Genomic DNA, 14,889 nt, shown 5'->3' with positions numbered 1-14,889 from the left:
AATAAAATGACCATTTGTTCATTTCAAATGATGGCAATTGTAACATTTTAACCACGATGAATAAATACTGTTCCAGCACTTGGACATCTAAAATGGCTATCCATTTTATTCCTAGTTTTTCAGGTTGTTTAAGAGTAGAATCCTTCACGGTTGGGATTCGATCGTATTTGTGTATTTTGATCGATTGCCCTGTAAACATGTTGCGTTTTTTTAATTATTGAAAATGTTAATTAAGTCGATAATTGTAAGATAGTTCAATATTTACTGGAGCGGGGAAATTTACATTATTAAAGTATAACCGATTACAATCTTTGTCCCTAACTTCAGACTTTTGACTTACGAATCATCCACACAAATCATAACAAGCCAAAGGCTCCTTCCAAAGGAATATATTTTTTGGATAGCCTACTGTTTATGATCGGTCATGCCTGCTTTTGGTATAAAGTGGATAGACGGGGAATCCCGTGAAGCGAGGTCGCTAGAAAGCTAGAACCATAACTATAACCTTTTCCATTTAAAAATCTTTTTGTACATTTTATAATTCATTCTGTGCAGGACCACAAAGTACGACTGAACTGAGGTAGAATTATTTTAACTAGTAGTAGTAGCCCTATTTAGTTTTGATCCAGTTTTCTCTTTTTTTATAATTTATCGGATGATGTATGGAGACCCTTTTAGGACAAAGAATAGAATATACGCACATTTATAAATCATTTTTCAATATCCGAATTGATTTTTAACTGACGGCCAATTACAAACCTAAAGGCAAAGTAGGAACTGTTTGTATGGTTACGTTTCATCACGGGGAATTTAAGAGAGATGACCCACACCCTATCAGTGCAACATTATGTGTTGTCCCCCTCCCCGTACGGTGAAAGATGAGTGCTCCAGATCTCCTCAGAACTGTGCTATACACTGTTAATAACTTTTTAAAGGAAGAGAAATACAAAGCGGCTCTAGCCGTTTTGAAAGGATTTCGAAATGGCGCCGTGTAAGTTTTCTCTTTAATCTGTTCACCCATTTATTTAGCAGACGTTTTTATCCAAAGTGGTGTAAAGTGGATAATGCAGCAGTAGCAGCAGCAGCATGTAGAGGGTAAGCATCTTGGATGCTTACAAGTCGGTTGCAGAGATTGAATCCAGAAACATTCTGGCACTGAACTAGAAGTCTTTCTCAAGTGGTTGTACTATTTTCCTAATGGGTTTCGCTTGCAATGGGTGGACCAGCTCTTCTTTGTATACTATCTGTATTAAAATACAAAATATATTTAATATAAAGTACTAGGACCAGCTAATTTCTAGTCAGCCAGGAGACTGAATCACTGCCTCATGCTTACATCGTTAGCTAGTTATTGTTTTGCATGTTCAGCTATTCATTTATTTACGAAACTTAACCCTGCCACTGGTTGGTGGAATGTCACCATTCAATGCAATGTATTTTTTTTTTACCCTCTCAGGTATGGGGCCAAAATCAGAGCACCCCATGCCCTTGTGATGACATTCCTATTCCGAAATGGAAGGTGACGATTGGATTTCTAATAATAACTGTTTAATAATATTAATGATACCTTGCGTAACTGTAATAAAAAATCCTCTTATCTTCATGTTATCCTTTTTTTCCTCTCTGTTAACCCTAGTTTGAAGGACAAACTGAGAGCTATCGCAAAAGCCACATATACACACTCTCGCAACTTGGCCTACTTTGTATTTACGTACAAAGGTCTGCAAGCCCTGCAAGAGAAGCTGCAGGGAAAGAGCTTGCAGTCCCATTCCTTCCTGGCTGCTTGCGTAGGCGGATGGCTTGTTTTCGGGGAGAACAATAACATAAATAGCCAGGTGGGAATGCAACCAATGTACAAGTCTCTCAACGTATTGATACTCTTGTCAATTTGTTGATTAACCAAATATTTGACAGAATTTCTTGTATCTTTTTATTATCTGTTTATACAATTATAAGACAATGCCTTGTGCTCTAGAAACATTGAAGGGCATTTGACATAATCAAAGACATTTTTATAAACTAAATGATAGATTTATTAAAGGTGCTGTAGGTAAGATCAAACAGCAAAATGTTTGCATAATATGTCAGTAAAATGTCAGTAAGTGAAATGCTCTGTCTCTGTATGAGACCGTTTCGTTTTTAGACATTGAGACATGACCAACATTTCTGACCAATCAGGTCATCTCTTCTCTGATTGGTTCAGGGAATTCATCTTGCATGTCAAGATGTGTTCATCTTGCATGTCAAGCAGGTGTGTAAAATGCAAAACTTCTCAGTGGCTCTAAGATTGACAGGGATAGGGGAGAGAGGGAGCTGACGTTATTTTTTTTTAAATATATATTTTTATCATGCTGTCGCAAATGTTACCTACAGCAGCTTCAATCAGAGATGAAAGTAATGTTTGCTATTTTCTGATTATGAGTTAACTATCTATTGAGTAATTGTACTCTTTATCAATGTCCACATTAACCATTGGATTTATTCTGTACATCTTTTAAACAGATCAACATGTACCTGCTGTCCAGGATTCTGTTTGCCTTGGCCAGACTGGCCGTAGAGAAAGGTTACATTCCCCAGCCTAAGAAGGACCCGTTCCCCCTGTTCGCCACCCTAGTGTGGGGCACGGTCCTGTGGCTGTTTGAGACGTACCCACATACACTCCAGCCCTCCCTGCAGTCCTCCATGAACTACCTGTACAACGACAGCAACGTGTGGCATGACATCTCCGACTTCCTTGTTTACAACAAGCAGAGGACGCCGAAATGAATGAGTGTACAGTGCACTGCTGTAAGTGACAGCGGGCTCGTTAGTGAACATTGTGCAGTTAATTGTGTTCAATCGACATGTTCGACACAACGCCATCGTTGCCTATCTTATATGTTTGAGGATGCTTCTCATTTGTAATAGGTTATAGATATTGCATATTAACAATTTTACATTTCAACACGTAGAAAGCGAACTCATGAGAAATCATTGAAGGGGGCATTTTACACACTGCATTTTAAAATGGGACTGTATCGGGGTAGAGAACGGAATTTGATATTGTAATAATATGGACCGGCCGCTACAGAAGAGGGGCTAGCCTTTACAATACAATCAACCCTGTTGGGTCATGTGTTTTAACCTGCACCTGTTTAGTTTACACTTGGGCTGAAAGGTGTAACAGAACATGGGGTACGCTACACCAGTGCCTGGTGTCGGACACAGAGACATGGTGTGTGGTTGTCAGTTGAATGTTTTGCGTGCTCCCATGTTGGGGGCCCAGCCATAACTCAGTACCCATTTAGGCTTCAGCAATAACTAGATGATATTTGGGGTCACGTTGAGTAAATTCTTTAATCATTAAGATGATTTGAATTTTGATCAGATGTCTTGGTATGTGAATACGAGGGTTGGGGTTAATTAATTGAACACAATTTTTTTTTTTTTCTGTTTCAAGTATTTAATCTATATAAAGAGTTGAGTGATTGGAGGGTTAATGGGTATGGGTTAATGAAATCATAGCTTGGCCATTTTCTAATTTATGAATATTAATAATAGTTGTTTATAAAATGATTCTCCATCAAACATTGCACCGTCTCTAAGAGAAACTATGAATAAAAATGTATCCTGACCTGAGTTCAACCCTTACCTTTCACCCTGAAAAGTGAAACAAATTGCAACAAAAGAGTTCAAGCACGACAAGGACTCCCATGCTTTTATTTTGAAAAAAATGACGAGGCATTAAGGTGCAGTGGAGTAAAGTTCAGTAGCTCAATGTGTGTGTGTGTGTGTGTGTGTGTGTGTGTGTGTGTGGCAGAAAAAGAAGGTACGGTCAATAATGATAATATAATTATATCTGTGTGTCGGCATTCTATTTGCCATTCATTTTTAAATAAACAACAGTCCGATACACTTGGCATGTTCTGACTGGTTCCTAACTAGAGTACAGCATGCACTTTAATAAAGAATGTTTATTATCCTAGGTATGTAGGTAAGATGTAAGAGCTATTATGACTGTGATTCGTTAGAAAAGTAGACATCATCCGTCTGCTTGTGAGTGAAATGCTTTGTGAGTGAGAATACATCCGTTTGGAGGTGAATGGGCTTGGCTCTGTATGAGACCACTTTCATTGTCATTTCATTTACATTATAGGCTATTCCTAATTGAATGTGAATTATTTAAATGCAGTTGATTGAGATAGGCCTACAACAAATAGCAGTATAACTGGAATATACACTAAACAAAAATAATATTCATGGCATCTCGACTTGCCATTTCTTGAAACGCAAAGCCAAACACAAAATTGTAAAACTCGTGCAATTTATTTTTTTACTTGAACCTTTCCTAAAAAATATCAATCAGCAGATATCCACACCTAGCAACGTAGCAGCAATGTTTAAAGGACTGAATTTAGGGTGAGCCGGTTACTCATGCCTGAAACATGCGCGCTCTTGTGCGTAAAACATGCTACAAATGGGAATCTGTTGCGTCTTTGTTGCTCAACAGATATTGTACAGCATCATCGCTGGCCAAGAACTAGTTATTCCGCTTTCTAATGAACACCATTACAATGTACCTGGACTATTTGACTTTTTTTTTCTAAAGGGAGGGTTTAAATAGCTGTCCAGATTACATCTGGAGTCATTTCACTTTGCAGTGAGCCTTTGAGAGAACCGTAACAGATGAAGGGTAAGATATAGATTCATATGAGAATTTATGATTACGATCAATTGTCCACTCTAAATGAATGTGATTTTTATTGGTTTAACAGCATGTTTATGAACATTGTAAAGTTTAATAGTGTTGCTGGTGCTTTCAAAATAAAATGCGAAATAAAATGTTTGATTCTTCCCTGCTTCCTCCCCAGATTTGGTCATTAAACATGTCAAGCTTTGGCGGCATGATAACCAGAAGCTTCACCAGACGGAGGGCTTCGTCGGCACCAAATCCCTGGTGGTCCGCAGGGGGAAACCCTTCAGGATCTCCCTGAAGCTCAAGGAAAGACCCTTCAACCCCGAGACGGACTCCCTGGTCTTCAAGTTCAGCATCGGTAGGAACAGTTCACTGCGTGCATGGAGAAGTTACCCAACCTGCTGTGGCATGCAGAAGTCCTCATAAAATCCAATCATCTTTAGCCCTGAAACAAGGTTATCAAGCAGCACTACAATAACCCTGTTTTTATGATTGTTCTCAGGAAACTTGTAGCCTAGGATAAAAGTCTCTGCTACATGTCTCAATGTCAATACAAACCACCTTTTCTCTCATCCTTAACTCTAACTGGCCTCTCTTTCGCCTGCCCAGGTCATCTGTTTGTGAAGCGGTCCGTCACCTTCTCCAAGGTGTCTCCCAGGTCTTGCTGGGGGGCCTGCATGGACGCCGAGGGTCCGGACCTGCAGTGCCCCTCCATCCTCATCTCCACCCCCGCCACCGCCCCCGTTGGCACCTACAGTATACAGATGTTTGTCTTCACGCCCAGCAGCCGCAAGAGCTACCGTTTGGGCAACTTCACCCTGCTCTGCAACCCCTGGTGCACCGGTACGTGAACACTCACTCACTCACTCACTCTAACACACACACACACTCACTCACTCACTCACTCACTCACTCACTCACTCACTCACTCACTCTAACACACACACACACACTCACTCACTCACTCACTCACTCACTCACTCACTCACTCACTCACTCTAACACACACACACACTTACTCACTCACTCTAACACACACACACACACACACACACACTCACTCACTCACTCTAACACACACACACTCACTCACTCACTCACTCACTCACTCTAACACACACACACACACTCACTCACTCACTCTAACACACACACACTCACTCACTCACTCACTCACTCACATTAACACACAACCACACGCACACACAACCACACACACACACACAATAGTAGTTATTATCTTGGTACTCCAAGATGCTTTACATGGGTAGTTGAACATTTGTGCGGTAATGAGTTGAAGTCAATTCTAGTTGTGTTATGTTGCAGAGGATGCAGTGTTTCTCCCGTTCGAGGACCAGAGAGAAGAGTACATTCAGAACGACTCAGGCTTGTTATACATGGGCACGCCTATGAGCGTTGCTGCCAGGCCCTGGTCCTTCGATCAGGTGTGTACACGTTACTGTGAGGAACAACTCTCACAGTGACAGTAAAAAAATAGATAATATTTTTGTTATTATAATTATTAGTAATATTAAATTGAATGTATTTATAGGATGTATAATAATGATAACCATGACACTTTGGGTTCATTTGAAAGATGTTTCACTTATTTTTTTCTAATTGCTCTCTTCTTCTTCTTCTTCTTCTTCTTCTTCTTCTTCTTCTTCTTCTTCTTCTTCTTCTTCTTCTCCTTCTTCTTCTTCTTCTTCTTCTTCTTCTTCTTCTTCTTCTTCTTCTTCTTCTTCTTCTCCTTCTTCTTCTTCTTCTTTTTTCTCTACTTCCTCATGCCTCCCATCTGCAGTTTGAGCCAGACATCTTGGAGGTGTGTCTCAGCCTGCTCCAGGTTAGCCCCCAGCACCTGACGAACCCAGTGAAGGACTACAAATCCAGGGCCGACCCCATCTACATCAGCAGGGTGGTGTCTGCCATGGTGAGCAACTCTCTCTCTCTCTCTCTCTCTCTCTCTCTCTGTCACGCTTTATGGAGTGAGATTCAGTTCATTGATCAATAGTGGGGAAGTTGTTATGGTAACACAGGTGCTTGATTCAAAGATATAAACACAATCTTCAAACCAGAGAAAAAACAAAATGTAAAATTAATCCCCGGAAAAAAAATCAATGGTTTATAAAATTATTTAAACGATTGAAAGGCTGCAGGTATACGAAAAGGCACATAATATATAACTATAAACAATTTGACTAGCTGGCCCCTATGAGAAGGCTGGAGCAGGATGGAACCTGTCAGCAATGACGTCGTTTACTGCCGTGCCTGTTTAACGACCCCAGTCTATTCAAATGGGTTTGAACGGAGCCAGAGTCACCTGAGGCCACCTGGCACAACTCCATTTAATTACACCATTATGCAAGTGTTTGGGTATGTGTATGTCTGTGCACAAACCTGGTGTGTGTCTGTGCGTCTGTGTGTCTGTGTGTGTGTGTGTACATGTATACACACAAAGCAATTTCATAATTCAAAGCGCCTAGAGCCTGTTTGTACAGCACTCAAGAACACATTGTGGCCCTCTTCATAACACATCAGTCTTCAATACAATACAAGCTGCGTCCTGAACTCTCCCCACTGCCCACTCTGTTGCCGTGCAGATCAACTCTGAGGACGACCGGGGGGTGCTGAAGGGGAAGTGGTCGGGGGACTTCACGCAGGGCGTTGACCCGTCCACGTGGACCGGCAGCGGGGACATCCTGACCCAGTGGGCCAAGAGCGGCTTCAGCCCGGTCATGTACGGCCAGTGCTGGGTGTTTGCTGCCGTCATGTGCACAGGTGACTTACGCAATCACATTTTCCATCTGAATTCTCTGTAAACAGTTTGTTTGGATAAGACATCAGAACACACCTTTGTTTCTTTAATGACATTACTCATGATCTAATGGTCAGATTCCAACGCCTACTCCATCGTTCGCATGACAGTGTTCAAACTTTACCGTGCGTCTACGTGTGTGTATGTGTGTGTGTGTGTGTGTGTGTGTGTGTGTGTGTGTGTGTGTGTGTGTGTGTGTGTTCATGTATCTCACACTCCCTTGTCCTTTTTTCAGTCATGCGAGTGCTCGGCATTCCATGCCGCGTCGTCACAAACTACAACTCGGCCCATGACACCAACGGCAACCTGGTGATCGAGGAGTTCTACAACGAGCTGGGGAAGAAACTGCCTCACAGCAAGGACAGCATCTGGTGAGCAGAGACAGGCACCAGCACACATCCCACATCAGGGCACGGAACCTTGAATACAGATCATTTCTATGTTTATACTATCATTTAGCTGGTTAGTTAGGAGGCTATCAAGTGGTCATTGGTTATTGACGGGGATTCAAGCTTCATCACATCAATATGTGCTGGGGTGCTTGTTGGCAGGAACTTCCATGTCTGGGTGGAGTGCTGGATGACCAGGAAGGACCTGGGCTCAGACCTGAACGGCTGGCAGGTGCTCGACCCAACCCCACAGGAGAGGAGTGCAGGTTGGTTTCAATACACAACCCTTTGGGTTTTAACCTTTCTCCCATCTTAGTAGCTAGCTTCCTTCGTTCCTGTCTTCCTCCCTCCAACCCTTTCTTCTCTCACTCTCTCCCCCTTCCCTCCCTCTCTTACTTTCTCTCTCTTTTTTATTTCTGTCTTTCTTACCTCCCTCCCTACCTCCTTCCCTCTTTCTTTCTTTCTTACTTGCTTCCGTCTGTCCATTCGTCCCTCTCTTTCTCTCTTTCTTTCTCGCTCCCTTTCTGTCATTCTTTCTTTCTTTCTTGCTTCCCCCCCTCCGTCCCTCCCTCTCTCTCTCTTTCTTTCTTTCTTTCTTTCTTTCTTTCTTTCTTTCTTTCTTTCTTTCTTTCTTCCCTCCCTCCTCCCTCTCTCTCTTTGTCTTTCTTTCTTTCTTTCTTTCTTTCTTTCTTTCTTTCTTTCTCTCTGTCTTTCTGTTTTTCCTCTCCCCTCCCCCCCTGGCCCTCCCTCTGTCTGACCCTGCGTGTCCGTCTGTCCCACCAGGGGTGTTCTGCTGCGGTCCGGCTCCGGTCAGGGCTGTCAGGGACTGCCGCATCGAGCTGCCCTACGACATCCCGTTTGTGTACGCCGAGGTGATGGCCAGCGTGCATACGGTGGTGCTGCGGGAGGACCAGGTCGTCTGCTCCAGCCGGGACACCAAGCGGGTGGGCAGCCTCATCTGCACCAAGGCCGTGGGCCATCCCCGGCCCCAAAACATCACCAGAGACTACAAGCACGTCAAGAGTACGCACTGAGCCCTTTGTAGCCCCTAGACCAACTGCCTTGTCTTTATGTGTGTGTGTGTGTGTGTGTGTGTGTGTGTGTGTGTGTGTGTGTGCAGACCGATGGATTATGACCGTAAAGGTGCTCTCTGTGACCGAACAAATCCCATGAGACACCAACACAGGGCCGGTGTCCCTGTTCCCTGTTGGTGGTTGTTGGTTGTTGGCGGTTGTCGTAGGAAGTTCGCTTGTTGGACATTTTGAGGTCACATTCTGTAGTTGGGTGTTGGTGTTTGAACGCTAATGGTTAAAACACCTTGTTTGACTTGTTTTGTAGCAGGGATAGTTTTTAGGCACAGAAAAGTGCTCGTTAATTAATTTTTGAGTGCTGATTAATAATTTACTCATTAATATGTGCCAAAAAACAATTGATGTAGTTGAACTAACCTTTTATGTGGTGTGTCTTCAAATCCAGGCCCTAATTCAATGCTGAGATCAAGGAAGCGACATAATTCAGATGACACAGTGTCCAGCAATTGTAAGAGAACCTTAGTGTTTTGGTCTTTGCGTCATTGATTTGCCTCATTCTTTTTGGTATGGTTTAGAGCTGTTTGGGGGTATTATATGACGATGTCCTGATGTTATATTCTGCAGCTTCGTCCCAGGGTGTGTCTGTCACTTTAACCCTGGAGAAAGCTCCAGTTGCCGGGGTGCCCATCACCTTCAGGGTGACGATAACCAACAAGGAGACGGTTGCCAAGGAGATCATTGAGCATCTCAATGCCCAGGCCAAACAATACAACCACAGTCCCTCAGATACATTCTGGGAGGCTCAGAGCGTTGTGAAGCTGGCTCCATTGGAGGGTAAATTCACCTCAATCAAATCATTACATATATAAAGAATATGAAGAATTCCATATACATTTACATAAGCTTGTATGAAAGATCACAATTTTTAATTTCTAGAGAGAATAGAACTCTGAGAGGACTTAACAAATATGACTTTGCTTTAAAGAAGGATGCATAGATTAAGAATTAAATATGATATATTCTTAAACCTTGTTAAACTAAAGCACATTTACATGAGATTGAGATTCATATCTGCCATAGTTGATCAATGATCAAACTTCCAACAAGCTGTGTTAGTACACAAAGAAGGCATTTTTTAAATGAGTTTCCACAAATGCCATTTTCCTCTGTACTATCTGCCATCGTTTCTGAAGATCTCTGCATGTCTCTTTCTCTCTCTTCTACAGTCAGAGTGGTCAGGCACCAGATCTCTCCGGTCCATTATGAGGATGTGGTGGGGGATGACCTGATCAACCTGGCAGTGGTCCTTGAAGATCTGTCCAATCAGCAGCGAGTCCTTGCTTACGAGGAGTTCAACATCGAAAGCCCACTGCTGGACATAGAGGTAGGATAAACACTGGCGATCACCCGGGGTTACCCCCTAGCAGAGTTCCGCAATGCATGTGGAATGCAAAGATAATATTGATCTGAATAGATTCAATGTATTTAAATACACAATCACACACACAGTCATACACAATCAATCAAAATGTGTAAATGGTCTTATGTAATGTCAGATGTTTATCAGTACAACACTTGACATCTTAGGGTGAGTAGGTTTGGATGAATCCTTTCGTTTTACTTGGAAGAGTTTATAAAATATGAAATAAAAAAATAAGAAAATTCATTATGGGACGAGGATGCCGCCCAAAATTAACCATAATTAGTCAACCAAAACATTTTAGAAAGTAAAAATCAGAATTTTTTCTTCTCTGTGTCCAGATTATGAACGAGGGTGCTGTGAATCGTGGCACCCAACACACGGCGCTGCTGAGCTTCACCAACCCCTTCTCTGTGCCCGTCAGCGGGGTGCTGACTGTCCGGGCCGCTGGACTCAAACTGGGCGAGCGGGAGTTCAGGTAAGACGACCACCTCAGTGCCTGATACCTTCCCTCGTTCATGTTTTAGATCTCCGTTAGAGAATGGCTGGAGGAGAATGGGTGGAGGGATGTTTGGTCCTAGGTGTGGCAGGAGGCTCACTCAACAGCCCTGTGTGATTCCTTAGAATAATGAATCACTGCTGCTGTCACACTGTTGCTGATGTGGGAGTGGCACTCATTATCTCAAACTAAACCAATAACAAATCGGCGGACAGAAAGGCTTCCATACATTTGCTTTGTCTGAGGGTTGTCTCAGTGTCAAAGGCATTTCATTTGTTGAATAGGAGCTGGATCGTTGCTAAGATGTCAATTCCTGTCCGAAAGATTTGGGATTTAAACCCCATAGTCCATAGCGTGTCTGTGGAAATCCTTGAGCAGGATGCCTTAAAAGTCTTACCTGCCTTGTTGAAATGTATCTTAAATTATCCTTAAGTCGGGTCTGTTGTATCAGAAGTTTTCAATCTGTGGATTGAGACCCGTAAAGGGACCAACTAGGTCAATGTTATGAAGTGGTTCGGTTTTGTTGATCATCAGTATGTTTGAAGACATATTTATGTTGAACATTATGCATAGAGAGGGGGGAATTATCTGCCTTTATTGGAATGGTAATGAGAATGTCAAATGGGTGGTGGGTCATCCTGGGCCAGAATTCTCAATCAGGGCATGAGAAGAGTTGTGAACGCCAGGGATAAATGACTAAATGTGTCCTGTCTCGTTTCCCTCCCCTTGCAGGATACTCAACCTTCCGCCAGGGGGCAGAGTACAACAGCCAGTGAGCTTCGTGCCTAAGAAGGCAGGAACGAGGATGATGCAGGCCAGACTCGACCTCACCAACAGAGCCGTCGTCAGAGGCTACCAGATGGTCACTGTCAACCGAAATTGAAAAGTTCCCTTTAGCTGTCTTAGTGTCTTTTTGTGTCAGTGGTATATTTTGTGTAAACCTGTTTAAAGATTTGAGTATTAGGAGTGGCTCGCGTCTGCAAGCACTCTTGTCTGAAAACATACTGAACAACTTTATATCTATCACAAAATCTACTGCCAAGCCAGTAGGCCCTTTACACCGGTTGGTGGACAATTTCAGGTTGAACATTTAAATTATTTTAATATTTTGTATCTGTGAGAAATTGTTGATTTTGTATATTTCTATTTTATTTGTATTAAAAATATTTCTACATGATAACGTAAAATATGATGCCGTTTTTTAATGTATATTAGTAAATGTCCTTTCCAGCAGAGGGAGCCCTTGCCCATGTTAATATTTCTCATATACAGACAATGTACATTTCAAGCATTCTGCTAGTTATCTTCTGCATCATTAACATAGTTTGCTTATTATTTATACGTACAAACTATTAATCGGTCCTAAAATGAGTGCATCTCACAATAAACCGCTTTCACTATCAATGTAATGATAAGTACATTTGTAAAAGAAACCATTACACACTTTTCCCAGAATGCATTTAATTTATATTTATTAATCTATTATAACTGTTCAAGAAAAACACATGTAACAATAAAGCATTATATACAAACAGTAGCCAACTGACAGTAGGAGTGTAAAATGGCCCATGGACAACCATACCAGAGATTATGGGCTAAGTTAAAACATGAACAAAATATACAACCCCTTATCACAAGCAATCATTCAAACCAAAAGCCTATCATACAGCATCTTCACTAATTTTTTAGAAATTGGGCCTTTTTTCCTCTCTGTTGATATTTTTTTGCCAAAATCACTAATTAATAAATAACTTGCATTTTAAATTTAACATATGATCTATTTTTAAAGGCTCTAACTATATAGGTAAATGTAATGTATCTAGCCTATTCAAAGTTAAAGTGATTCTAAAATATAGTGAAGGTGGGATATCAGTTAAAAATAATGTTACGGCGTTAAACCTTTTCTTCTACTCTATGAAGTTGGCTTGTTTACTGGAAATCATTTGATTCTCTCCCCATTCCCAAGAGACGACTTGAGATGACTACTGGAAGGAACGTTAGATTCTGTGTCATGTTGACCATTTTCCTTTCAGTGCAACACCCTTTAGTTTACACCGAAAGTGGGGCGCCACTCCTTAATCCTTTGTCAAAACAATGATAAAATAAACATAAATGATCGAGAAAAAACGTTTTTCCAGTAATAAACAGCGTTCCCTGTGGTTAGATGTGTAACTTTGGTCCCTTGTTTCAAAACTTAACCTCGAAAAATGTCTTTAAAAACAGAGCTCCCCACATGTCCTCTTGGCTTGAGTCAAAAGAGGTGAGGCTGCTTCCTGTTTCGGTTGTCCGCTCCAAGTCATTATGAAGACCACCGGGGGATAAAAAAAACAAAAAGAAACGAAGCTGCTTTCATCAGTGTCTTGGATCCATTTCACTCAGTCGCCTGGGCCTTTCTCTCTCCCAGAGCCAACGTGTTCGAAGCAGAGTGGTGGTGTTGGTGGCTGCCGCCCCCTAGAGGTAGTCCAGCTCCAGTGCATGGCTGAGCGCCTCCAGGTCAGCTCGACACGACACCCTCCAGAAAGGCATCGTCTTCTAAACCCCGCAAAAAATAATATATATTTATATTATATATATTTAACTTATAGTTATTAAAAAAATACAATTAACGGTGTAATATTACGGATTGTAAATACATAAATGTATAATTTATTCAAATCATTGTAGGTATATATTTTATATAGTGAAAAGCCATGACTCCTTGAAAATACCATTCTAGGCAAACAAATTTATGGTTTGATTTCTTATTGCCTTACAGTGAAGAATATTTATCTTTTGCACTGAAATACATTTAAGGCTATAGATAAAATACTGTATGTGAGACGGCTCTGCAGCCAAGCGATGGTTTGAGGGTCTCCCTGGGTTAGAGTCATGAGCACAGACGGGGTGTTTACCTTCTTGGCAACCGTCTCCTCCTCCACTCCGTCGCCCACGACAACGTAGACCGCTCTCCGTCCGAACCTCTGGGAGACGCGCTCGAAACAGCTCTCCTTCCCTAAGGAACCCCGGGTCAGTCGGTGAGCATTAGAGATATCACTCACATCTCAAACAAATGATACGAGGTATACATGTATTTTAAATATTATTTAGGACGATATGTACTTATTACAATTATAAATATACTTATTAATTCCACAGCGATGTTAAATACTTCCTGATTGGTCAATAATGTCCAAGGGCTCAAAGACAAAGAATATTTAGACTTTGTTATAGATGAAAGTAGCTAAAACCTGATCATAGTTGGTAACTCTTGTATGAGTGGAATAATCCACTGTGGTGTGTCCCGTTATTTGAGAATTATTTCTTTATTATTACTTCTTTGGTGCTGAGCCACCCTGCCTTCGTCTCAGCCACATCATGCATCACTTATATCATTTATATCTTATGTAATTTGAGCATTCAGAAAAGTGTTAGATAAATAAAATGTAATATCATTATTATTTGTATATATAGTAAGTCGTTTTGCGTCAGGTGCATTCTACGTGGAGCTCTATCCCTTCCCTCCCATCCCTCTGAGACCGGGGAAGGGTGGAAGGGATAAAGTGGATAGTATTCCAGCGACCTCTGAAACCATTACCATGACCCTTCCGATGTACCACACAATCTATCCCTTGACGTCCTTCCAACACGCAACAATGGCTTTGTTCATTACCTCCACTCATTCCTTCATGCCCTTCCTTTACTAAACTGTGAGCAGCCTGTGGCAGGGTGTCAGCATGTGAATGTGTGTGTGTGTGTCTCACCTGTCTTGGTGGCACTGTAGATGTTCTCTATGGGGAACGAGGAGCCCAGGCCATACAGCAGCACCTTGGACAGGGCTGGGATGAGTTGGGTGGTGGTCACCAGCACGTTGACACAGTTAGGCCTGGGGCGTAGGACGAGGAGGGGGGGCGGGATTAAGGTGGATCCTCTCTAGGCTCTTGGCTCATTGTATTGATTGGTGGGTTTTTGTTTTTATTATAATGATAACTATTATTATTTTTATGAAGTCTTTATTTAACCAGTCATTGACAACAAATTATTATGTTGTATGAACATCCAAAGGCGCCTCATGGAGGAGTGA

The 14,889-nt window shown here is 41.8% G+C and overlaps 3 protein-coding genes across 5 annotated transcripts in view; 2 read left to right on the top strand and 1 right to left on the bottom strand.

The window, feature by feature from the left end:
• Positions 1–853: 853 nt before the first annotated feature.
• On the top strand, positions 854–3,780 carry pxmp4 (peroxisomal membrane protein 4). The gene is made up of 4 exons (XM_079748099.1): positions 854–991; positions 1,457–1,519; positions 1,637–1,835; positions 2,503–3,780. Exons 1-4 carry the CDS (start codon positions 879–881, stop codon positions 2,764–2,766), a joined length of 639 nt encoding a protein of 212 aa, XP_079604225.1. The 5' UTR covers positions 854–878; the 3' UTR covers positions 2,767–3,780.
• Positions 3,781–4,646: 866 nt separating this feature from the next.
• Positions 4,647–12,036, top strand: tgm5l (transglutaminase 5, like). 2 transcript variants are annotated; one of them, XM_079747274.1, is made up of 14 exons: positions 4,647–4,672; positions 4,851–5,033; positions 5,285–5,518; positions 6,002–6,120; positions 6,477–6,605; positions 7,276–7,453; positions 7,726–7,861; positions 8,042–8,145; positions 8,663–8,902; positions 9,356–9,418; positions 9,535–9,744; positions 10,137–10,294; positions 10,755–10,808; positions 11,562–12,036. In XM_079747274.1, exons 1-14 carry the CDS (start codon positions 4,666–4,668, stop codon positions 11,616–11,618), a joined length of 1,872 nt encoding a protein of 623 aa, XP_079603400.1. In that variant the 5' UTR covers positions 4,647–4,665; the 3' UTR covers positions 11,619–12,036. The 2 variants fall into 2 exon arrangements, with proteins under 2 accessions (XP_079603400.1, XP_079603399.1); XM_079747273.1 differs by having other exon boundaries at positions 10,672–10,808.
• Positions 12,037–12,284: 248 nt separating this feature from the next.
• The window catches only part of eya2 (EYA transcriptional coactivator and phosphatase 2), a 28,257-nt gene continuing 25,652 nt past the window's right edge, over positions 12,285–14,889 (bottom strand). For both annotated transcript variants that reach the window (XM_079747240.1, XM_079747241.1), the window contains exons 14-16: positions 14,570–14,691; positions 13,721–13,821; positions 12,285–13,361 (exon numbers count right to left, since the gene is read on the bottom strand). In XM_079747240.1, the coding sequence (XP_079603366.1) occupies positions 13,281–13,361; positions 13,721–13,821; positions 14,570–14,691 (304 nt within the window). In that variant the 3' untranslated portion in view covers positions 12,285–13,280. The remainder of the gene's footprint in view (positions 13,362–13,720; positions 13,822–14,569; positions 14,692–14,889) is intronic.

The sequence above is a fragment of the Pollachius pollachius genome (genome assembly GCF_949987615.1).
Source record: "Pollachius pollachius genome assembly, chromosome: 12".
In the NCBI taxonomy this organism is placed as follows: Eukaryota; Metazoa; Chordata; class Actinopteri; order Gadiformes; family Gadidae; genus Pollachius; species Pollachius pollachius.
Note: the sequence above shows the minus strand (reverse complement) of the source record. Positions and strands in the feature narration are given on the sequence as shown.